Source organism: Nannospalax galili, unplaced genomic scaffold (genome assembly GCF_000622305.1).
Source record: "Nannospalax galili isolate Female #2095 unplaced genomic scaffold, S.galili_v1.0 scaffold385, whole genome shotgun sequence".
Classification (NCBI taxonomy): domain Eukaryota; kingdom Metazoa; phylum Chordata; class Mammalia; order Rodentia; family Spalacidae; genus Nannospalax; species Nannospalax galili.
In genome coordinates, this window is record NW_008354956.1 from 1,057,662 (window position 1) to 1,081,786 (window position 24,125).

General features: G+C 50.3%; 1 protein-coding gene across 4 annotated transcripts; it reads left to right on the forward strand.

The window, feature by feature from the left end:
* The first annotated feature begins 395 nt into the window (after positions 1-395).
* Positions 396-19,165, forward strand: Cblc (Cbl proto-oncogene C). Of its 4 annotated transcripts, none has more exons than XR_003846931.1 (11): positions 396-784; positions 4,189-4,335; positions 4,498-4,657; positions 5,222-5,343; positions 7,080-7,217; positions 8,570-8,657; positions 11,341-11,472; positions 12,678-12,839; positions 13,307-13,387; positions 17,629-17,942; positions 18,782-19,165. XR_003846931.1 is itself a non-coding variant. In XM_008852094.3 (11 exons), the coding sequence occupies exons 1-11, from the start codon at positions 435-437 to the stop codon at positions 18,810-18,812; spliced, it is 1,527 nt and encodes a 508-aa protein (XP_008850316.2). In that variant the 5' UTR covers positions 396-434; the 3' UTR covers positions 18,813-19,165. The 4 variants fall into 4 exon arrangements, 2 of the variants coding, with proteins under 2 accessions (XP_008850316.2, XP_017658385.1); XR_003846932.1 differs by lacking the exon at positions 18,782-19,165 and adding an exon at positions 14,383-14,712 and having other exon boundaries at positions 17,629-17,719; XM_008852094.3 differs by having other exon boundaries at positions 17,629-17,744.
* The last annotated feature ends 4,960 nt before the right edge of the window (positions 19,166-24,125 follow it).

Genomic DNA, 24,125 nt, shown 5'->3' on the forward strand with positions numbered 1-24,125 from the left:
CCTTAGGAGGCTCAACTGTCTGAACTTTATCCCCACCCACGCACCCTACCCCCTCTATGAGCAAAGACCTAGACCTGCAGCCACAATCTAGGAAGGAGTGCTGTGTCACAGTACCCCCCGCAGGTCGTGGAGAACTAAGTTCCCAGCACCCAAAACCAAAAATAAGTCTTCCTCTTACGTGAAGGGACCCTAGCTGCATTACTCCCTACCTAAATGGCCTCCTGCGATTGCCCCCGATCAAAATCACCCATGGGAATCAAACTTTCAGACCTCCACCTCCAGGGGACGCAGGTGCCAGACTTTCCAGCCCCGCCCCTTGGGAGCCGCAACCACCTGAACTCTCCCCTTGCTCGGGCCTGGTCCCGCCCCCAAACCTGGCTCTGCTGGGCCTTTCTCCTACCGCACCCATCCGTCCAGGAACCCTCGAGGGACCCATGGCGGTGACAGCCCCACGAAGGTGGCAGTGGGAAGAGCCACGCGCGCTCGGCCGGGCGGTGAAGCTGCTACAGCGTCTGGAAGAGCAATGCGGGGACCCCAGGCTGGCCGTCGGCCCCCCCTCCCTCCGGGACCTGCTGCCCCGCACCGCACAGCTACTTCAAGAGGTGGCGAAAGCCCGGCGGGCGGCCGAAGGAGGCGGCCACGAGGGTCCCGGGGGCGCTGGGGACTTTCTGATGGTCTACCTGAGCAATCTGGAGGCTAAAGGCAGGCAGGCTGCGGCCCTGCTGCCACCCCGAGGCAAAAAGGATGCCAATGAAGAGCTTTTCCGGGAGGGCTCCAGATTTAGGTGAGCAGGGCACCTGGCGGGTGGGGGTGGGGGGCTCTCAATTGTGAGACTGGGATCATGCTCCCTGCCACCTCCTGCCTCTCACACCCAGAGATCCAGCCTCCAGCCCTCCTCCCTCAGATCCAGGGGTCCATTCCCCCAGCCCTCCTCCCTCAAACCCAGGAATTCAAGCCCCAGCCCTCCTCTTTTGAACCCGGGGTTCCACATACAACCCTTCCCCCTCAGGCCCAGAAAAACAAAGCCACCTCATTTTTTTTTCCTCTTAGGCACCCGTGAGCTTAGTCCCCATTTCCTCCTTATCTGGGTCACCTTGAACCTGAGGTCCCAGCATCCCTCTCTCCTAGAGGCTTTAGGTACAGCACCCTAGAGAACATGGTAACACCAGGGGCGTCCTACTGAGGGGAGCTGGATGGGATGGACTCATCATAGCCTGAGCATAGGCCCTCCTGGTCTCAGCCCTTGTGGACTTCAGCTCCTGAGGCCCTGGTTCTGGACCTTGGACTTGCCTGCCCGCTCTGCTGAAGGACAGGAGCAGCAGGCCAGGTGCTGGCCTGGACCCGGGCCTGGACCCCAGAGCAGAGTTTAGATTGGTAGTTTGGGCCTGGCTGGCCCCCACCCCTAGTACTGACTTCCCTGGCTTGTAATATTGCCTTGATTCATGCTGAAATGAAATTCATGAGTTACCTGTTCATAGTGTTTAAATCAACATCATTCCCCAGTTATAAGTGATCAAAGAAACAGTCTTCATAATGTGTTTATACATACTGAACAATATTGCATACTATTACATATTATATTACTTTTTTTTTTTTCATCTTTTTGAAGCAGGGTCTCCCTGTAACCCCAGCTGTCCTGGAGCTCACTATGTAGACCAGGCTGGCCTCGAACTCACAGAGATCCACCTGCCTCTGCCTCCCAAGTGCTGGGACTACAGGTGTGCGCCACCACGCCCAGCTTATATTACATTTTTTATCTCTGTGTGTACATGCACATGCATGGAGGTCAAAGGACAACTTGCAGGAGCTGGTGCTCTCCTTCCACAGTGTGGGTCCAGAGGATCAAACTCAGGTCATCAAGCTTGGCAGCAAGCACCTTTACCTACTGAGCCATCTATCCAGGCCGTCCTCTCCACCCACACACATACTTTTTTTTTTTTTTTCTGAGACAGAATCTTGCTAGTTCAACTTATAAAGTAAAGCAATTATTACAATTTTTATTTTTATTTTATGTGTATGAGCTCTTAACCACTGAGTCTTGGAACTGGAGAGATGGCTCAGCAGTTAAGATCACTTACTGCTTTTGCAGAGGACCTGGGTTTTGTTACAAGCAGTTGTTAGCTGCCATGTGGATGCTGGAAACCAACCCAGGTCCTCTGCAAGAGCAACCAGCGTTCTTAACCACTGAGCCATCTCTCCAGTCCCAATTGTTACAATTTTAAATTTCTTTCTTTTGGTTTACAATTTTGAAATCTGGTGTATATTTCACATTTAAAGCACCTCCCACTGGAGAAATGGTTCAGCAGTTAAGATTCCACACTAAATGTTGGAGAGATGGCTTAGAGGTTAAGAGCACTGGCTGCTCTTGCAGAGGACCCAAGTTTGCATACTAGCACCCACACGGTGGCTAACAACTCTCCGTAACTCCAGTTCCAGGGAATCCAACACCCTCTTCTGACCTCTACAGGCACTGCACAACATGGGTGCACTTATATACATGCAGGCATAACACTCATACACAGAAAATAAAAATAAGCAATAATTAATTTTTTTTAAAGACCCCACACTGCTCCTGCAGAGGACCCAAATTCAGTTCCCAGTACCCAGGATGGGTGGCTGGCAGCCACCTGTAACTCCAACTCCAGGGGATCCAACACCCTCATCTTGGCCTCCTCAGGCACTTGCACTCACATGCACATACCCACACACAGACACACACATATACATAATTAGAAATAATGGGACTGGAGAGGCGGCTCAGTGGTTAAGAACACTGGTTGTTCTTGCAGAAGACCCGGCTTTGAATCCCAGCACCCACATGGCAACTAACAACTATCCAGTTCCAGGGGATCCAACAGCCTTTTCTGTCCTCCATGGGCATTGCACGACATGGGTGGACTTGCCTACATGCAGGCAATACATGCATACACATAAAATTAAAATAATAAATTTTTTGTCTTTTCTGAGACAGGGTCTCCTATAGCTCCAGCTGGCCTGGAACTCACCATGTAGACCAGACTGACCTTGAATTCACCGAGATCTGCCTGCCTCTGCCTCCCAAGTGCTGGGACTACAGGCGTGTGCCACTATGCCTGAATAAATAAATAGAAATAAAACTACTTCCCAGTCAGAAAAATTCACACGGGACTACATAGTTCTCGATTCTGGGAAGGGAAGTTGCTAAGAAACCATCAGGAGTTCTGTAGATCTGACCAAAGAAATTATTAATGTAAAATTTTAAAGGTGATAAAAATCAACATGCACTGAGTGCTAACCCAACATGATATGCAGGTTTTATTTGATTTTGAGGTGCTAGGGATGGAACCCAGGACCCTGTGCATGCTAGGCAGGTGCTCTACCTATGAGCCACACCCCCAACCCCTCACTGGGGGATTTTAGGCAGGGGCTCCACCTCTAAACCACCCCCCCACAGCCCCTCACTGGGGGGTTCTAGGCAGGTGCTCTACCACTGAGTCACACCCCAGCCCCTCACTGGGGGATCCTAGGCAGGGGCTCTACCACTGAGTCACAGTCCCAGCCCCTCACTGGGGAGTCTAGACAGGTGCTCTACCACTGAGCCATGCCCCCAGCCCCTCACTGGGGGGGTTCTAGGCAGGTGCTCTACCTCTGAGCCACACCCCCAGCTCTGCTCTCTCTCTTCCTGAGGTGTGGCCAACCCTTACTGTTCCCCTATGACTCACTGTACTTACCTGTTATTGACTGCCCTTCCACAGTGAGGAAGCTGTTGTTTAATAAGTTGCCAATACTCTCACAAATCTTAGCATCACAGACCCCATTACTGTTTCCTATATCCTCATTTCAAACTCAGGGAGGCTGCCGATGGGGAAAAAGATAGGGCTCCATCCACACCCACTCCACAAAGGTGGAAAGCCTGTTCCTGGCATGTGGTGCCTGCAGACTACGGGTACAGCTGTGGTTAATCCCCATCAATCCAATAGTTGAGGCTCCTCCAGCCATAGTGGACTTTGGGACTGAGTGATGCTGACTGGAGCTTGGGTCGGGTCCACATTTCCTTCACAGATGAGGAAACTGAGGTTCAGAGAGGAGGGGCTGAGATGGGCTCTATGGCACATTGATTCCTTAGAGAGAATCTGGAGGCTTGAACCCGTGGATGTGGGTGTCCATGGAGTTCCTGTCCAGCATGATGCTCACAGCCCCTCCCTGTAGGCGACAGCTGGCCAAGCTGGCCCTCATCTTCAGCCACATGTACGCAGAGCTGAGCGCACTCTTCCCTGAGGGAAAATACTGCGGACACCTGTACCAGCTCACCAAGGGCCCTGCCCACATCTTCTGGAGGGAACACTGCGGCGACCGGTGAGGGAGCACTTTGGCATCTGGTGAGGGAGGCCTGCAGAGTGCAGTGAGGGAGCCCCTTGCAAGCCCTGCCAGGGGAGTAGGGTAGGAAGGAGCAGCTGCCTGCTTCTACAGACCCTCTCGTCCTCAACTGCAACCACCCAACTCCCACCCCCACCCCAGATGTCTGCTGCCCTGGGCAGAGTTCCAGTCCCTCCTATGCACATGCCACCCTATGGAACCAGGCACCACCATTGCACAGGCCTTGCGCTCCACCATGGACCTCACCTGCAGTGGCTATGTGTCTGTCTTTGAGTTTGACATTTTCACCAGACTCTTCCAGGTCAGGGCCACGACTGGGGGCTGAAGCCTAGATCCCTGGGTCTGGGAGAAGAAGGCTGGGCCTGGATCCTGGGTCTGAGGGAGGAGGGCTGGGGTCTGGGTCATACTGGGTCTGAGGGAGAAGGGCTGGGGTCTGGGTCCCTGGGTCTGAGGGAGGACTGGAGCCTGGATCCCTGGGTCTGAGAGAGGAGGGCTGGGGTCTGGATCCCTGGGTCTGAGGGAGGAGGACTGGGGTCTGGATCCCTGGGTCTGAGGAAAGAGGGCTAGAGCCTGGACTCCTGGATCTGAGAGAAGAGGGCTGGGGTCTGGGTCCCTGGGTCTGAGGGAGGAGGGCTGGGCCTGGATCCCTTGGTCTGAAGAAGGAGGGCTGGGATCTGAACTCTTGGGTCCGAGGGAGGAGGGCTACAGCCTGGATCCCTGGGTCTGAGAGAGGAAAGATGTATATATACAGATAGCACCCAGGCCAGCTGTGGAGGTGAGCAGGGTGGTGAATTTGTGAGCATAGAGGCACTAGGACATAGGCTACTTCCTTGGTCCCTTAGTGACCCATCTCTGTCCCTTCCAGCCATGGCCGACCCTGCTCAGGAACTGGCAGCTCCTGGCCGTCAACCACCCAGGCTACATGGCTTTCCTCACATATGATGAGGTTCAAGCTCGGCTACAGGCCTGTAGGGACAAGCCAGGCAGGTAAGCAATGCTGGGCTCATCAAGATGGGGCTAGGCAGCTCAGGGGTCTGGTCATGGCTGATGTGTGGTAGAAGCCCAGATGTTCTCAGAGACCAAGAGCTGAGGTTCCTGGGAACCCAGACAGCAGGAGCTCTGGACATGATGATGCATACCTGTAACTCCAGCACTTGGGGAAGTAGAGGCAGGAGAATCAAAAGTTCAAGGTAGCAGTGGGTGGCACATCCTTTAATCCCAGCACTCAGGAGGAAGAGATAGGTGGAGCTCTGTGAGTTTGAGGCCAGCCTACTCTATATAGCGAGTTCTAACCCAGCCAGGGCTACAGAGTGAGACCCTGTCTCAAAAAAAAAAAAAAAAAAAAAGGAAAGAAAGAACCTAGACTACATAACCAATTCAAGGCCAGCCTGGGCTACAAGAACCGCCCCCCCCAAATCCCACTGTACAAAAGCCAGGCATGGTGGTACTCACCTTTAATCTCAGTACTCAGGAGGCAGAGGCAGGCAGATCTCTATGAGATCAAGGCCACCCTGGTCTTCATAGTGAGTTCTAGACCAGTTGGGGCTGCAGAGAAACCCTCTGTCAAAAAACAAAAAGAGCCGGACGTGGTGGCGCATGCTTTTAATCCCAGTACTTGGGAGGCAGAGGCAGGTGGGTCTCTGTGAGTTCAAGGCCAGCCTGGTCTACATAATGAGGTTCAGGACAGCTGGGGCTACAGGGAGACCCTGTCTCAAAAAGACTTAAAAAAAAAAAAAAAAAGAAGAAAAGAACCCCTCCCCCGGAGTTTAGGGTGCCCAGCTGCCTCTTCTCCTGTGTCCTGGACCCATCCCACAGGCCAGCAGCTAAAGTGACCATACCTGACCTACTAGTATAGGTCCTGAAGACTCTACCCAGTATTTCTGTCAGGTCAGAGGCTGTTCTGTAACACCTGGTAAACGGTTTTGTTTTGTTTCTGTTTTGATTTTTGAGACAGGGTATCATATAGCCCAGGCTGGCTTTGAACTTGTTATGTCAGGACAGGCCTTGAACTCCTGAACCATCTGCCTCCATCTGTTGAATGCTGGGATTATAGGCATGTGGACCACCAGGCTGAGTTTGTAGAGTGCTGGCTCCAAACCCAGCGCTTCATGCATGCTAGGCAAACACTCTACCAACTGAGTTACACCCCAGCCAGGTTTGGTTTGGTTTGGTTTTGCTGTGTTTTGTTTTTGAAACAAGGTCTCACTATGTTTGTAGCCCAGGTTGGCCTCAAATTTTTGGCAGTCTTCTACCTCAGGGCAGAGGAGGTCTGGCTATGAGTTTCCACAGGGCTGGAATATGGCAGCCTTTCAAGCTGCTGGGAGGAAGAGAAGGGAGGCGAGGGGAGGGGGTAGTACAAGGTGTGTGTGGGGGGGGGTGTCCCTATAATTTAACGGCCCAGCGTGTGAAATTCGGACACAGATGGATCCAGGTGTTCAAGTCCTGCACTCAGGGGTCCGTTTCTGTTCATATCTTGCCTCTTATTTGTCCTGTGTCATGTTCATTCTCAGACGTGGGCTGCCCCCATGATGGGCAATAAGGACGCCTAAAGCCACAGACACACAACCTTCCAGTCTATAGTTACAGATGGGGAGCCAGCCCCTCCTTGCATATAGCTGAGGGTGGACTGAGATACTTGGATCACCAACAGAGTGGGAGCTGGAAGTCCCCATAAAGGGCAGCGACGACCACTCCCTCGTCCTATCCCACCCATCTCCCCACAGCTACATCTTCCGGCCCAGCTGTACTCGCCTGGGACAGTGGGCCATCGGGTATGTGAGCTCCAACGGCAGCATCCTGCAGATCATTCCTCTCAACAAACCCCTCTTCCAGGTGCTCCTGAAAGGACAGAAGGACGGCATGTGAGTCCCCACGCTGACGGGAAAGGGTGTGAGCCTGGTCCACAAGGAGAGATCCTCCTGTTGAGCACCCACGTGGGTGCAGGGTGCGGGAAAGACGCGGCACGGGCTGCAGTTCTGTTGGAGGCCGGCAGGGGCGCTCGGCGCTTGAGGCTCGAGCTGCACAGCGCAGGGCTCCTGGAGCCTGGCTGGCAGCCGGTGCAGAGTCTGTTCTATCACCAGGGCAGAAGTGGGGACGCGGCCAGGCTGGTGGTTTTCCACCTGAAACCCTGGCGGCCGCAGGGCAGGTTCCTTTGGGAAGTTGCGGGGTTGGGGGGATGGGGTGGAAGATGCTCTCTGCACTCTCTCCCTCGCCCAGACCTGACTTGGTTTTTCCGCTGCTGGGGATACAACCCAGAGCCTTGCCTTAAGGGCTCTGCCAGGGCACTCCCCTGAGCTGTGGTGTGAGATAGAGACAGAGATGGAGAGCGAGACAGAGACAGAGATAGAGAGACAGATCAGAGACAGAATCAGAGATGCAGAGAGACAAAGATGAAGAGAAACAAAGATCCAAGCAGAGATAGACAAATAGACAGAGATAGAGCAGAGATGAGAGACAGAGACACTGAATCAGAGACAGAGATGGAGAGAGAGAGAGATAAGGACAGAGACAGAGATGAATAAATGGTTGGATAGATGGACAGAGATAGATGGATAGATGGATGGATACTGGACAGAGTATGACAGCCGAGATACTGCTGATTCTCAGTTCTGGTAGCTCAGTCCTATAAAAGAGCAAAGGGCTTGGATTGCCAAATACCCGGCTGTCGCTCTCAGGGGAGAGGCAGGCTGAGATTACTGTAATGGCTGCTGGCATTGTTTGTTATTTATTCTATTGGATTTTTTTTTCTTTCTTTTTAAAAATGTATTGGTCATGAGCTGGGGGAAGGGTGGTATATGCCTGTGTTCTCAGCATTCAGGAGGCAGAGGCAGGAGGATCCCAAGTTCTACTGTGTGCTGAGATACCTACTCAGGTGGAAAAATAATAATAGTAATGATAAAAAGGCTAGGTGTGATAGTGTTCCTCTTTAGTCCCCACCCTCCAGAGGCAGAGGCAGGCAGATATCTGTGAGATTGAGGCCAGCCTGGTCTACATAGCAAGTTCCACGCCAGCTGGAGCTTAGGGAGACCCTGTCTCAACACCCCCCCACCTCCAAAAAAGAGAAAGAGACAGAGAAACTATGCCTGTGCCAAGGCCCGCGGTGGACTTGATGCCATTCCTAATGCCACAGAGCTTTGCCCCACCCTCAGGTAGACAAAATGGCCGAATCCTTAAGCGTGTAGTCACTCAGAACTGGTCCCTGTCCTTCCCCCAGCTACCTCTACCCTGATGGAAAGAACCACAACCCAGATCTCACAGAGCTGTGCCAGGCAGAACCCTACCAACGCATCCAAGTGTCAGAGGTGAGTCCCAGGCCTACACCCACTGCCCATAGCTCCCAGCCATGATTCACCTCAGCTCTGGTCTCTGTGACCTTGAGCCAATCCCTTGGCCTCACTAAGGTTCTCAGCATACTTCCCAACCAGGCTTCTTCCCAGGGGGTTTTCTTGGAGATAAAATGAAGAAAAGAGCTTCTGAGATCATCAAAATTGTGGATGCATTTGAGTGTTTACCAGCTCTTGGTCTCAGCAGACACCCAGCAGGAGAGGAGCCAAGAATCTTTGTCTCCCAGATTTTAGGATGGAACCCAGGAACTTGGGCCTGCTAGGTGGGTGTAACCTCTAAGCCACGCCCCCAGCCCCTCACTGGGGGATTCTAGGGAGGTGTTATGCTGCTGAGCCAAGTCACCAGCATTTTGTTTTGAAGGACAAGGTCTCACTATGTAGCCCTGACAGGCTCATAGTGATCCACCAGCATCTGCCTCCAGAGTACATGGATTAAAGGTGTGCACACCATACCTGGCTTTTTTTTTTTTAATAAGAAAACAAGTTTATTGACTATATGCAAGGGACAGCAGGCTGGGCAATAACAAAAGCACTAACCAAGCCGGGCGTGGTGGTGCACACCTTTAGTCCCAGCACTTGGGAGACAGAGGCAGGCAGAACTTTGTGAGTTCGATGCCAGCCCAGTCTTCGTAGGGAGTTCCAGGACAGCTGGGGCTACAGGGAGATCCTGTTTCAAAAAAGAAAAAGAAAGATAAGAAAAGAAAAGAAACAAAAGAAAAGAAAAAAGCACTAACCAAAAGGCGCTTGCTACCAAGCCTGATGACCTGAGTTCGATTCCAGGAACCATGGTCAGAGGAGAGAACTGACTCTCAGAAGTTGTCCTCCGACCTCCACAGAGCAACATGGCATGTGTAGTCATACACATACAGAGTCAGAGACAGAGAGAGAGAAAGAGAGAGGGAGAGAAAATAAAAAATATAATTAAATTTTCTTTTTCAGAGGTCTCACTATGTAGTCCCAACTTGCCTGGAACTTACTATGTAGACCAGGCTGGCCTCAAACCCGCAGAGATCTGCCTACCTCTGCCTCCCAAGTGCTGAGATTAAAGGCTTTCACCACCATTCCTGGCTCCCTAAATTTTGTATGTTTGTTTGTTTTGAAGAATTCTACCCTAACTTAGCCTTTGTTTGTTTTTTTTGATTAATTTATTTTTATGTGTGTGAATGTTTTTATTAAAATATTTTATCTATTATTTTTATTTTTTATGTGTATGCATGTATTGCCTGCATGTAGGTAAGTGCACCCATGTCATGCAATGCCCACGGAGGTCAGAAGAGGCTGTCGGATCCCCTGGGACTAGAGTTACAGACAGTTGTTAGCTGCCATGTGGATGCTGGGATTCAAACCCAGATCTTCTGTAAGAACAACCAGTGTTCTTAACCACTGAGCCATCTCTCCAGCCCCATGGGTGTGAATGTTTTGTCTGCATGTTTATAAGTGCACCATGTGCACGTAATGCCTATAGAGACCAGAAGAGGCCATCAGATCCCCTGGAACTGGAGTTATAGACAGTTGTTAGCTGCCATGGGGGTGCTGGGAGCCGAACCCCAGTCCTCTGCAAGAGCAGCCAGTGTTCTTAACCTCTGAGCCATCTCTCTAGCCCCAGCCCTTGATTTTTTTCATACATGGTCTTGCTATGTCACAGAGCCTAGTGCTCTCAATTCTCCTGCCTCAGGTTCTCTAGGGATTACAAACCTTGGCCACCATAAAAAAAAATTTGTAAAGATTTTATTTATTTTTATGTGTTTGAGTGTTTTGCCTGCATATATGTAAGTGCACTTGTGCATGCAATACCCACAGAGGCAGGAAGAGGGCATCAGAGACCCTGGAGCTAGAGTTACTGACAATTGTTAGCTGCCATGTGGGTGATGAGAATTGAACCCAGTCCCCTGCAAGAGCAGCCAGTTCTGTGAACCACTGAGCCATCTCTCCAGTCCCCACCATTACTTTTTAGCATAAGTATATCCCCTTCAATATTTGGGATCTACTACTATTCCAAGTTCTAGTCACTGTTTATTGGAAATTCAGATGATATAGGGCCAGCAGTCCCAAGTGAAGCCTAAGGAGGGAGGGTCTTGACCAGGAGTGAAAACATGGCTGGGGTTGGGATATGGTACCTGTAATCCCACCTCTCAGTGGGCTGAAGCAGGAGTTTCCAGAAGTTAGAGGCCAGGCCCTGGGCTACATAGTAGATCCTGTGTCAAGAAAAGAAAGTATTGACACCCAAGAAGGCTTTGAGCTCACTGGCCTCCAACCTGGTTGCTGGTTTTCTGTGGGTTTTTGGTTTTGTTTTTTGAGGGGTTTTTTTTGTTGTTGTTGTTGTTTGTTTGTTTGTTTGTTTGTTTTGTTTTGAGACAAAGTTTCATGTAGCCCAGGCTGGCCCCAACCTTACTATGTAGCCAAGGATAACCTTGATCTTCTCGTCTTTCTACCTCTACCTCCCCAGTGCTGGGGTTATAGGTGTGCACCTCCACACCGATTTATGTGGAGCTGGGGGTGGAACCCAGGGCTTCCTACATGCTAGGCAAGCACTCTGCCAACTGAGCCACAACCCCAGCCCCCAGCCTTGAAGTCAAGGGAGGATTTGGGCTGGTGCCTAGGTTGGAGACCTCCCTCCCAGGCTCCCTATCTTGCCTACCAGGAGCAGCTCCAGCTCTACCAGGCCATGAACTCGACATTTGAGCTGTGCAAGATCTGCTCCGAGAGCGACAAGGACGTGAGGATCCAGCCCTGTGGCCATCTCCTCTGCAGCCGCTGCCTGGCTACGTGGCAGGTGGGGCTGACCCCTGCCCTCTTCCCACCCCATCCCTCTTTCGCTCCCCTAAAAGCCCCAACTGGATCTCCTACAAAGCTCATTGTGGGAAATTCCTAAATGGGTACCCAGAGAGATTAGAAACCTGCTCCAGCCATTCAGGGGCCTGGCTGTCTGTGTCTGTGTCTCTGTCCCAATCTCACCCTGAGCTTCAACCTCCATTTCTCCCTCTGGGGCTCCATAATGAGTTTTAGAAAAGGCTCCTCTCTTGCTTGCTGAGCTGTGTAGAGTCAAGAACTTTCCTTTTCTGGGCCTTTAAAGTCTGGACTCTGAGTCTCAGGGAGGAGGGCTAGGCTTGGACTCTAGATCTCAGGGAAGAGGGCTGGGGTCTGGCCCCTCAGTCTGAGAGAGGAGGGCTAGGCCTGGACCCTGGGTCTGAGGGGCAAGGGCTGGGTCTGGTTTTGTTTTGTTTGGGGGTTTGTTTTTTTGAGGCAGGGTCTCCTTGAACTCCCAGGTTGGCCTAGAACTAGCTATACAGACCAGGCTGGTCTCAATCTTACAGAGATTCACCTGTCTCTGCCTCCTAAGTGTTGGGATTAAATGTATGTGCCACTGGGACCTAGCTTGAAAGCTGGGTCTGGACCCCTGGGTGTGAGGGAAGAGGACTAGGGCCTGGACCTCTGGGTCTGAGGGAGGAGAGCTGGGGTCTGGACTCTTGGTCTAAGGGAGGAGGGCTGGAGTCCAGGCTCTTTGTCTGAGGGAGGAGGGCTGGGGCCTTAACCCCTGGATATGAGGGAGGAGGGCTAGGTCTGGGGTCTGGGTCTGAGAGAGGAGAGCTAGTTCTGGGGTCTAGGTCTGAGGGAGGAGGGCTAGGGCCTGAACCCCTGGGTATGAGGGAGGAGGGCTAGGTCTGGGATCTGGGTCTGAGAGAAGAGCGCTGGGGTCTAGACTCTCTGTCTGAGAGAGGGCTACTATGGAACTAAAGCCACAGTGAAGGTTGAAGCCTTGGAAGCCCTTGGTAGAGGCCTCACCAGCAACTCCCCTGGACTCACTCCTGGCCTGTGAGTTCCCTAATACCTGACCTACTACCAGCACCCCTCTCCCCACCACACCTTCGAGAACTCTCCTCTCCCTCCACCACTTTGTTGGAGGTCAAGGTCACTGAAGTCCTAAAGGGCATGGAGGACAACAGGGTAAGCCTGACATTTTTCCTTCCCCTCCCCCAGAACTCAAACAACCAAACCTGCCCCTTCTGTCGCTGCCACATCAAGGGCCGAGAGGCTGTGAGTATCTGTCAGGTACAAAAGAGACCAGCAGAGGTCAGGACCACTGTAGAGAACCCAGGGGTCAGCAGTCACCAGAAGGATGCAGAATGGGAGCTAGAGCAGGTAAGAAGGGCTAGCAGGGCCTGGGAACCACAGTTCCTGGAGTCTTGAGGGAGGAGAGCTGGGGTCTGGATCCCTGGGTCCGAGGGAGGAGGACTGGGTCTGGATCCCTGGGGTTCGAGAGAGGAGGGTTGGGGTCGGGACCCTGGGTCTGAGGGAGGAGGGCTTGGGTCAGGACCCCTTGGTCTGAGGGAGGAGGGCTAGGGTCTGGACTCCTGAGTCTGAGGGAGGAAGGCTGGGATCTGGACCCCTGGGTCTGAGAGAGGAAGGATGGGCTAGATATCTGGTTGTGAGAGAAGAGAGTCTGGAGTAGGATTCTGGTGCTCATATTCCCAGTATCTGTCCCTGGTTGAACCTCCTGAAGGTGAGGCCCTCTACCTTCTGTAATGGAGTCTCTACAGCACCTGCTGCTGGCCTACAGCGGAAATGCATGTACACATGAAAATGACAGCCTCTTCTGTCCCCTCCAGGCCACCCCCAGTGCTCCCCCACTGTCCCCTCAATGGGATTCATCCCCCAGGAGACCCAAAACCCAAGGCCTGCTAACCCTGGTGAGTGAGGACTGATGTAGATGGTTGGGGTCTCACTTCACCCTGATGTCTAAACCTGAGCCCTCCTCCCTCAGACTGAAGGGTCCAGCCCCACCTCTCCTCCCTGGGGGCCACTGGGACAGCCTCACCCCCACCACCAGTATTCAAGACATCCACCCCACCTCCTCTATCTCCTCTATTTTCTTTTTCTTTCTTTCTTTCCTTTTTTTTCTGTTTTTGTTTTTGTTTTTTGACAAGGTCTCATGAAGCCCAGGCTAGCCTCAAATCAATATGTAGCTGAAGATGACCTTGAAATCTTGTCTTCACCTCCCAAATGCTGGGATCATAGGTGTGCGCCACCAGGCCCTGTTTATTCAGTTCTGGGGATCAAACCCAGGGCTTCGTGCATGCTAACTGACCACTCTTCCAACTGAAATCCATCCCCCGTCTTGCTCTCCACCACCACCCCCCACTTTCGCTATTATTTGTTTGTTTGTTTGTTTGTTTGTTTGTTTGTTTATTTCAGAGGGTCTCCCTGTCGCCAAACCTGGCCTGGAACTCCCTATGTAGACCAGGTTAACTTCAGTCTCACAGAGATCTGCCTGCCTCTGCCTCCAAAGAACTGGGACTAAAGGTGTGTGCCGCCAAGACCGACTTTTTTTTTTTTTCTAAGGCAGCATCTCAGTCCATCACTCAGGTTGACTAAAAGTCTTCATTCTCCTGCGTCACCCTCCTGGGTGCTATGATTACCGGTGTGTTCCACCAAGCATGGCTCACACATGCCTTTATTTATTTATTTATTTATTTATTATTTATTTATTTATATTTTGAGACAGTGTCACTGTGTAGCTTTGGCTGGCCTGGATCTCACCATGCAGAGGAGGCTGGCCTTGAACTCAGGGAGATCCACCTGCTTCTGCCTCCCAAGTGCTGGGATCAAAGGTGTATGCCACTATGCCCAGCTACACAAGCTCATTTTAAAAATGACTCTGTTTCATTTTCTTGTCCCCTCCCAGGGGTGGCTGCCCCTGAACCTTCTGAGACCCTGATCCTCCAGGGAGGGGCAGATCTCTCTACATCTTAGCTCAGCACACCCTGCCTGCTTCAATCAATAACCAGCTGACTTGAAACAAACAGCTCAGGAAGTCCGGGAACATTGTTCTACCACAGCAAACAAGAGAGCCAGCAGGAAAGGGGGGCCGGAGAGCCCTGCGAGGGAAGCTAAAAACAGATCCCGATGCACGGCCAAACGCAAATGGAAACATTAGAAGGCACTTGGCGGGCTCCCTGAGGACCAGGAGGGGCCACAGCTAGGGCAGCAGACTGCTGGCCACTTCAAGCCAGATGTACGCACCTTGACCTGGGTAGTGTCCTCTGCTTGGCATGGCATGTCCTCTCCTCCTGCTCCCATTCACATTCCTGTCCACTCCTACTCCTTCATTCTCCCAGACACCAGAGAAGAGAAAGACCCAGCATGTCCTTCCCAGAAAGGTGACTGTCCTCACAAGACCAGTTCGCCTGTGCACAACTTTAATGTGTCCTTTCTGTCTCCATCTCTGTCTCTGTCTCTGTCTCTGTCTCTGTCTCTCTCTCTCTGTCTCTCTCTCTCTCTCTCTCTCTCTCTCTCTCTCTCTCTCTCTCTCTCTTTTGTCTTTTTGAGACAGGGCCTCACCATATAGCCCTAGCTGGCCTGGAACTCACTATGTAGAGCAGGCTGGCCTCAAACTCAGAGCTCCACCTGCCTCTGCCTTCTGAGTGCTGGAATTAGAGGTGTGCACCACCACATCCAACTCTCCGTCTTTCGAAATTCAAAGGATTGAACCTAGGGACTTTGAGCCATGCCCCCAGCCCCTCCTCACTGGGGAGTCTAGGCAGGTGCTCTACCAATGAGCCATGCCTGGTCTCTCTCTCTCTCTCTCTCTCTCTCTCTCTCTCTCTCTCTCTCTCTCTTTCCTTTCCAGTGCCCATGGCTTCTTTCCATGCTATGATCCCATTATCCAAAGGGGCAACATTGAGTCTCAGAGCACTCAGAGTCACCCAGCTCACAGGGACTGAATACAGAACTGGTACCCAAGTCCCTGGCTCTAGTCTACTGAGCCTAGAAGCCACTGGTTCTGTGACTCTGTTCCATGATCTGTACAGTGGGTACAATGCCTGTCCCTACCATATCGAGCCACTCTGGGCCCTGGATGTGATTCTTTCTCCTCCCCACCCCAGTCAAGGTCACAGTGTGATGAAGATTGGCATAGGGTCCTGTTGTGTGGGTGTCTTTGTGACAGGGTCTTGCTATATAGTCTGGGCTGTTCCTGAACTCGAGATCTTCCTGCCTCAGCTTCCCCAGTGCTGATATTACAGATCTAAGCCATCTAGCCCTGTCCTTTCAACAGGACAACAAGCCCCGCTGACCACAGCACCTTCTTCCCTGGGGCCTTTTGCTTAGCTCTGACCTGTTACTCCAGCCTCCCAGAGGCCTCTACAGCTGTCCTCCTGTCTCTAGCCAACCCCACTCTCCCATCATTTGGAAGGACCCAGATCATCTGAGCTATTTCTTTGCTTGTGAGCTGATGGCTTCCCAAAGATGTTTTCTACTTATTTCTCCATAGACAGTAAGTTCTGCAATTCAGAGATTTGTTTTTCTGTCTTGTTCAGGACTGTGGCCTCAAAGTGTAGAACAGTGCCTGACTCACCCGAGTTAATCAGAAAATGTTTGTGGCATGAATATTTGAGGTTCTTTTGAAACAGTCTCTCATGTAGTTCAGGCTACCTTCAAACTGGCTATGTAGCCAAGGATAACCTAAAAAAAAAAAGCAAGAACAAAAAAGCCCCACTTTTTTATGTTTGTTGAGACAGTCTCACTCTGTAGCGTAGAACTCACTCTTTTACCCAGACTGGCCTTAAACTGGCAGCAATCCTGCCTCTGCCTCCTGAGTGCTGAGATTACAGGTGTGATTATAGAGATAGATGAACAGATGGATGGAAGAAAGGATAGATGACAGACAGGCAGAGTAAACTTCCTACTCCATACACAGAAGCAAGGACAGAATGAACTGGGGACAAGATCTTGTCGTGTGACCCTTCACCACTGTGTCACCCCATTCCTCAAGCCACAGCGCACCTGGGACGTTTGCGGTTGTTGTTTTGGATTTGGAGGGTAAATATATCCAGATGATAGTTAGATAGATAGATAGATGATAGATAGATAGATAGATAGATAGATAGATAGATAGATAGATAGATAGATAGATGATAGATAGATAGATAGATAGATAGATAGATAGATGGATTGATCCAGAGTCTCCCTGTAGCCCCAGCTGGCCTGGAAGTGGGTATGTAGACCAGGCTGACCTCAAACTTAGAAATCCACCTGCCTCTGCCTCCTGAGTGCTGGAATTGAAGGTGAGCGACACTCAGCCCAGCTGGAGTTTTCTACTTATTTATTTTTGTTTTGTTTTTGTTTGAAGATGGAGTATCACAGCTGGGCATGGTGGCACATGCCTTTAATCCCAGCACTCGGGAGGCAGAGGCAGGCTGATCTCTGTGAGTTCAAGGCCAACTTGGTCTATGTAGTGAGTTCTAGGCCAGCTAGGGCTACAGGAAGACGAAAAAAAAAGACAGTATCACATAGCCCAGGCTGCCCCACATTGTCCATTTAGCAACGGTTGACCTTAATCTTGAATTCCTGATCTTCCAGCCTCTGCCTCAAGGATTACCAGTGTCCACCACTACACCCAACTCATCTGGGAAATTATTTATTATTATTAATTATTATTATTGTTATTATTATTATGTGTGAGTGTGGGCACACTGTGCCTTATGGAGATCAGAGGACAACTTTCAGGAGTCTATTCTCTATTTTCACCATGAATTCAAAGGATCAAACTCAGGTCCTCAGGCTTGTTTAGCAAGTGCTTTTACCTGCTGAGCCATCTTGCTGGCCCAACCTGGGATATTTCTTGGAATTTTTTGTTGGTGGTGATTTGTTTTTAATTACATTTCTCTCTCTCTTTCTCTCTCTCTCTCTTTCTCTCTCTCTCTCTCTCTCTCTCTCTCTCTCTCTCTCTCTCTCTCTGTATGCACAAATGTTCCTGCCTCAGAGTGCTTTTGGAAGTCAGAGGGTAACTTTCAGGAGTTGATTCTCTCCTTTCACCATGCAGGACTTGGAGATTAAACTCTCAGATCATAAGGCTTGGCAGCAAGCACCTTTACCTACTGAGCCATCTTGCTGACTCCACTGAAACATTTCTTCACCCCTTTTCTCCTAGGCACCACTTGCTTTGCCCCGACTCCGAGCACCCCTTCCCCTACCAAAAATGAGGACGGTGGCCTTAGTCCCATGGAATGTCAGTTCCAGCCCCCAGGCCAGGGAGGGGACCATGGAGTAAGTAGAGAGGTCCTTCATGACACTCTGGGACTCTGAGGTCTTAGGAAAAGGGAGACAAGAAAAGAACAGAGGGAAAGACTCAGTCCCAAGAAACCAACCCACCCGGACCTCTCCATGGCAGAAGCTCCTAAGGGGAAACGCATCCCTCCAGCTAGCCCTGTGGGACCCCCATTTGTGCCCAAAGCCAGAGGCCAGGTGAGTCCAGCTTCCCTCCCCTGGCTAGTCCCTGTCCCAAAGGTGACATGATCTGATACGCTGGACTCAGGTATCAGCTGAGCATACAACACCCTGGTTCACAACAAGGGAGGGGGAACCTGGAGATGTGGCTCTGTTGGCAGAGTGTTTGCCTAGCATTCATGAAGTCCCGGGTTCAGTCCCCAGCATCTCATAAACTGGGTGTGGTGATATATGTCTCTAATCCCAGCACTTGGAGATAGAGGCAGGAAGATCAGGAATTCAAGGTCATCATCCTTAGCTACATACTGAGTTTCAGGCCAGCCTGGGCTACATGAAGCCCTATCTTTATTATTATTATTATTATTATTATTATTATTATTATATTTATTTACTTTGTTGGGGGTGCCCATACCAGGACATAGGCGTGGAGGTCAGAGGACAACTTACAGGACTAGGTTTTCTCCTTCCACCATATGAGCCCCAGTGATCTAATTCAGGTCATCAGGTTCAAAGGTAAAAGCCTTTACCCACTGAGCCATCATACCAGCTGGAGGCTGTTAAATAAACAAAACAAGGTTTGAGAGAGATGGCACAGTGCTTAAGATTGTGTACTGCTCTTGCAGAGGACCAGAGTTTGGTTCCCAGCACCTAAGTCAGGCAGCTCACAACTGCCTGTAACTCCAGCACTGAGGGATCCAAGACCCTCTTCTAACCTCCACGGGCACTACACCCATCTGCATATGCCCCCGCACAGGTACATACACACATACACAAATACACATAATTAAAAATAAAAACAATCTTTGGGGAAAAAACCATAAATAAGTACTCTAACATCCCTTTATTCTGTGTGGCAGGGCACCTGAACTCTCCGAGGGGACCTCTTGAGCTGGAAGGGGTGATAAAGTCAACATAAATCGAAGTCTGATCCTTCAACCCCCTGGCCTTTGAGAGAAACCAGCAGTGGCCACCAGGGGGCAGCTTGGCACTGAAGGGCTGCCTATGTTATGGAGCCTGGGTCCTTTACACCCCCAGATCTTCCCACCAAATGGAGCTCAAGCGTCCTCCATCAGATGTGGAGTTCTACATTTCCAGCTCCCAGATAACCACTCCTTCCTCATGTCCCCCATCCTGTAACTACATCCTGGGGCCAGATAGCGCCCCCCTATTTTTTTATGTATATGAGTATATTCCCTGCATATGGTAGGTGCACCCATGTCATGCAGTATCCATGGAGGTCAGAAGAGGGTGTCAGATCCCCTGGAACTGGAGTTACTGAAGGTTGTTAACTGCCATACGGGTGCTGGGGACCAAATTCGGGTCCTCTGCAAGAGCAGTCAGTACTCTTGACCACAGAGTCATTTCTCCAGCCTCTAAATACCCAAATTTGAGCACTGTTCATTTTTCTGACATTTAGGCACCTGAGTTATCACAACCCACTGTGTCCCTATGTAACTCAGGCTGGCCTCAAATGTGATAATCCCCCTACCTCCACCTTCTGAGTTCAAGGATTACAGCAGCATATTCATGCATCCAGTTCATCTCTTTGTTTCTTCCCTCCCCTTGATCCTTCTCCCAGACCATCTGTAACCACCGGTCTTGTTACTAATCCTGGAGGAACCCAGGATTCATCTACCAGCCCAGCTGAGCCCCTGTGCCCACAGTCCAGTGGAGGAGGCAGAGCTGGGGTGACCCAATGTGGGCATAGCTTTGGATGGGGAGCCTAGGGGGTTGTAGGAACAGAAGGAGGTGCCTAGTTTAGGCAATCTGGGATGGCTTCCAGGAAGAGGGGCCATGGAAGCTGAGACCACACAGATGTCCCATGTGTGGGAAACGTGCCCGAAAGCTTCAATCACAAATTTAGTTTCAAGTAAAGAGCTGCCTCAGGAATACAAAAAATTGTGAGAGGATTTTTTTTTTCTTTTTTTTCCTTTTTTTTTGGCTGGGGGTCAGGGTTGATATCAGTCACAGAATCCCAATAGTTGCTTGGAGAACTGGGATTGGAAAGAGAACAAGACGAACGGCAGTTAGCCAGCAACGGTCACCAACCCGAGTCACTCCACAGAACCGGTCAGATATGGACACCAGGGTGCCCTGGTAACCGCTCCATGCTGTAGTCACCTCTCTGCCCCATTGGTCCCCAAGGCAGGGTGTGGCTGCCTACTAATGAGTTCATCACAAGTCACTCCTCAGAGTGGCTACAGAGGATAGCACTGACCACAGGATTGTTTGGGATTGCTGCAGGTTGGGATGAGGACGGGGATCTCACTTGAGTGGTTCTGACTCAGGATTCTATCAGAAGAGGTTCCTGGAAGTGGAGGTGTGGCTCAGTGGTTAGAGCACCTGCCTAGACTACCCCAGTGAGAGGCTATAGTGTGGCTCTGTGCTGGATGGCTTTAGTTGTCAACTTGACACACCTGGGTCGAGAAAGCCTCAATTGATGAATTGCCTTCAGTGGACTGGCCACTCAAGTGAGATCCCCATCCTCATCTTGATTACTGAGTGATGTGGGCAGGCCCAACCCACTATGAATGGTGTCACCCATGTGGGCCTATGTTGTATAAGAAGGCAGATTGAGCACAGGTCAGGGGAGCAAACCAGTAAACAGCATTCCTCCATGGCCTGTGCTCCAGCTCCTGCCTCCAGGTTCCTGCCCTGAGTTCCTACCTGGGGCTCCCTGATGTACTGTGACCTGGGAGATGTAAGCTAAATAAACCCTTTCCTCCCCAAGTTGGTATTGGTCAGAGTATTTTGTCATAGCAATGAAGAAACAAACTAGAACAGGCTCAGTAACAGAGCACCTGCCTAGAATCCCCCAGTGAGGGGCTAGGGACATGGCTTTCTGGTAGCCCAGAGTGTATGAGGCCCTAGGCTCCATCACAGTTCCACAAAAAAAAAATTTTTAAGACCCTGGAGAAACAGATGTGGTGGCTCACACCTGCAATTCCAGTACTCAGGAGGCAGAGACAGGACAATTCCAAGTTCAAGACCAGTCTAGGCTACATAGCAAGACTGTCTCAACAAAAAAAGAATCAAGCTCTTATGGAGATGGAATGACTTGCTCCAGTGACCCTGGCAGAAGCACTATGGTCTGCTCTCCCTCCTAGTCTTATCTCCCTCTTCCCTCCCTCCTTCCCTCCCTTCCTTCCTTCCTCTCTTCCCTCCTTATTTTACTTGTGGTGATAGGGCTGTAACTCAGGGTCTCCTTCATGCTGGGCAAACACTCTACCCCTGAGCCACTCCCCCAGCCCCTCACTGAGGGATTCTAGGCAGGTGCTCTACCACTGAGCCACCACCCTGACGCCCACTTCTTGGAGAGAATGTCAGATTCTGACTGTAGAAAATATTAAAGAATGAGAAATTGTTTTGGCCATCTTTAGAGAATCAGATCTGCCCCAGCTGCCGTGTCTGGAACGACTAGACACACTTGGCTTCTTCTGCAGAATTCACTCCTGATTGGAAAGTCTGGCACAGTCTGCCAAGCTTAGATCACCTTGGCGCCTACAGAGGCAAGACAGAAAACACCTGTCACTGTCAGTTTTCACAGAGGACATGGGGCTTCCAGGCAGGTGGGACAGCTCTACATGTGGGAATGGTGCTAGAACTGGTGCCTAAGAATATCCACTGCAGGGAACTAGAGAGATGGCTCAGTGGTTAGAGTACTGGTTGCTCTTGCAGAGGACCCAGGTTTGATTCCCAGCACCCACTGGTGGCTAACATCCATCTGTAACTCCAGTTCCAGGGGATTCGATGTCCTCTTCTGACCTCCACGGGCACTGCACAACATAGGTGCACTTACATACATGCAGGCAATGCACTCATATACATAAAATAAACATAATAAATAAAATATTTTTTAAAAAAGAATATCCACTGCAGAGCCAGTGAGATGACTCAGTGTGGAGAAGCACTTGGCACCCAAGCCTGATGACCTGGGTTCTATTCTCAGAACCCACAATGGAAGAACAGAGTATCTCTGAGCTCTACACTTATGTTATAGCCACATATACATGCATCATCATCATAAAAACTTTAAAACAAAACATTTATTACAGTCCACCCTTCTAACACTCCTTAAATACATGCCCTTGGTGATTTTCTGTTCTTTGTTTTTTATGTATTTATTTTTGTTTTTTTTTTGAGTCGGGGTTTCCCTGTAGCCCCAGCTGTCCTGGAACTCACTAGATGAACCAGGCTAGCCTTGAACTCACAGAGCTCCACCTGCCTCTGCCTCTGCTGGGATTAAAGGAGTACACCACCTGGAGCTACAGGAAGACCCTGTCTTAAAAAAAAAAAAAAAAAGGACTCTACAAGTTATAAAGGGAGGCTTAGGAAGTAAATGACTCATATATCTCAGGAAGTCCCTGAAGCTTACCCATTGCACAGGGTCCCACTTCCATGAGCCATCATCACCCATACTGGGGCGGATTCTCAATGCTACAGCTCCCTTTGACAGTCCATATTCCTGTAAGTCACCCCTATAAACCTATTTGCTCATCAAGCTGGACTTTGGTCTGTCATTGGTTCTCTCTCTGGTGTAAGTAGACTTTTTTACAATGACTCCCCAAGAATCGCGTCATGTAAGGGAGACAGGAGCGTGCTGCTGTGCCCAGCTTTTTTGTGGGTGCTGGAGACCCAAACTCAGGTCCTTCCAGCTTGTACAGGAAGCACTTTACCAACTGAGTCATCTTCTCAGCCCCCAGTACTTTACTTTTTGAGACAGGATTTAACTCTGTAACCGAGGCCAGCCTGGAACCCACTACATTGTTTATGGTTTTGTTTGTCTTGCTGTTGTTGTTTGAGAGCAGGTCTTGCTAGGTAGCTCCCTTTGCTGGCCTAGAGCTGTGTAGATCAGGATGGCTTTGAACTTGTGACTGTCCTCCAGCCTCTGCCTTCTTTGTGCTGGGATTATAGGCTTATACATCTGGAACTCAAAATGTAGCCCAGGCTGCTCTCAAATTTTTTGGATCCTCCTGCCTCAGCTTCTCTTGCTGAAAGTGCAAGTGTAAACCACCATACCCAGCCTGCTGTTGGTTTGACGTTCACACTTTTCCCCAACAAAGCTCTTTTTTGGAGACTTCTTTACACACAAAACTCTCCACATTCAACCAGAAACAAAATCACATAACAAAGAATGCCAACAGTTTTCCAGATCTAAGCCTGGAATTGTGGCAGAACAACCATTCCTCTCCAAACTGGTCACGATCCAGTAGTCCATAACTTGTGGACTAATTTTCAAGTTAACAGTTTGCACCTTGTGTGTAAAATAATTAGGAATCAACCAGGAGTGATGGCTTGAATCTGTAATCCCAGCACTTGGAGGCTGAGGCAGGCCATCGTCAAACTTCAAGGACAGCCTATTCTACATATTGAGTTCCAGGCCAGCCAGGGCTACAGGGAAACCCTGTGTGTAAAATGTTTGCCACGAAATCCTGAAGACCTAAGTTCATGTCCCCAGAGCCCACATAAAGCCAGACGTGATTGTGTGTGTCTATAATCCCAGCATTCCTACAGCAAAATGGAGATGGGGGGGGGGGACAGAGGATCCCCAGAAGTTCACAGGAGGTTCCCCAGAAGTTCAGAGTCAGCTTATCTGGTATAAGTAGTGGAAAACAAAGATTGAGTCTGTCTCAAACAAGGTGGATGTTGGTCTGTCATTGGTTCTGGAAGGTAAGGACTGATGCCCAAAGTTGTCCTGGATCTCTACATGTGTGGCTTGTGGGTGCTTACATTCTTGTACATACACACGCACATACACACACACACACACACACACACACACACACACACACTACAAAGATTTAAAAAATGAGAGGGGGCTGGAGAGATGGCTCAGCAGTTAAGAACACTGGTTGTTCTTGCAGAATACCCAGGTTCGAATCCCAGCACCCACATGGCAGCTAACAACTGTCTGTAACTCCAGTCCCAGGGGATTCAACAGCCTCTTCTGACCTCCATGGGCATTGCACGACATGGGTGCACTTACCTACATGCAGGAAATATATGCATACATATAAAATTTAAAATAAACAAAACAAAAAAACACTGGTTGTTCTTGCAGAATACCCAGGTTCAAATCCCAGCACCCACATGGCAGCTAACAACTGTCGGTAACTCCAGTTCCAGCAGATCCGGCAGCCTCTTCTGTCCTCCGTGGGCATTGCACAACACATGCAGGCAATATACATATACACATAAAAT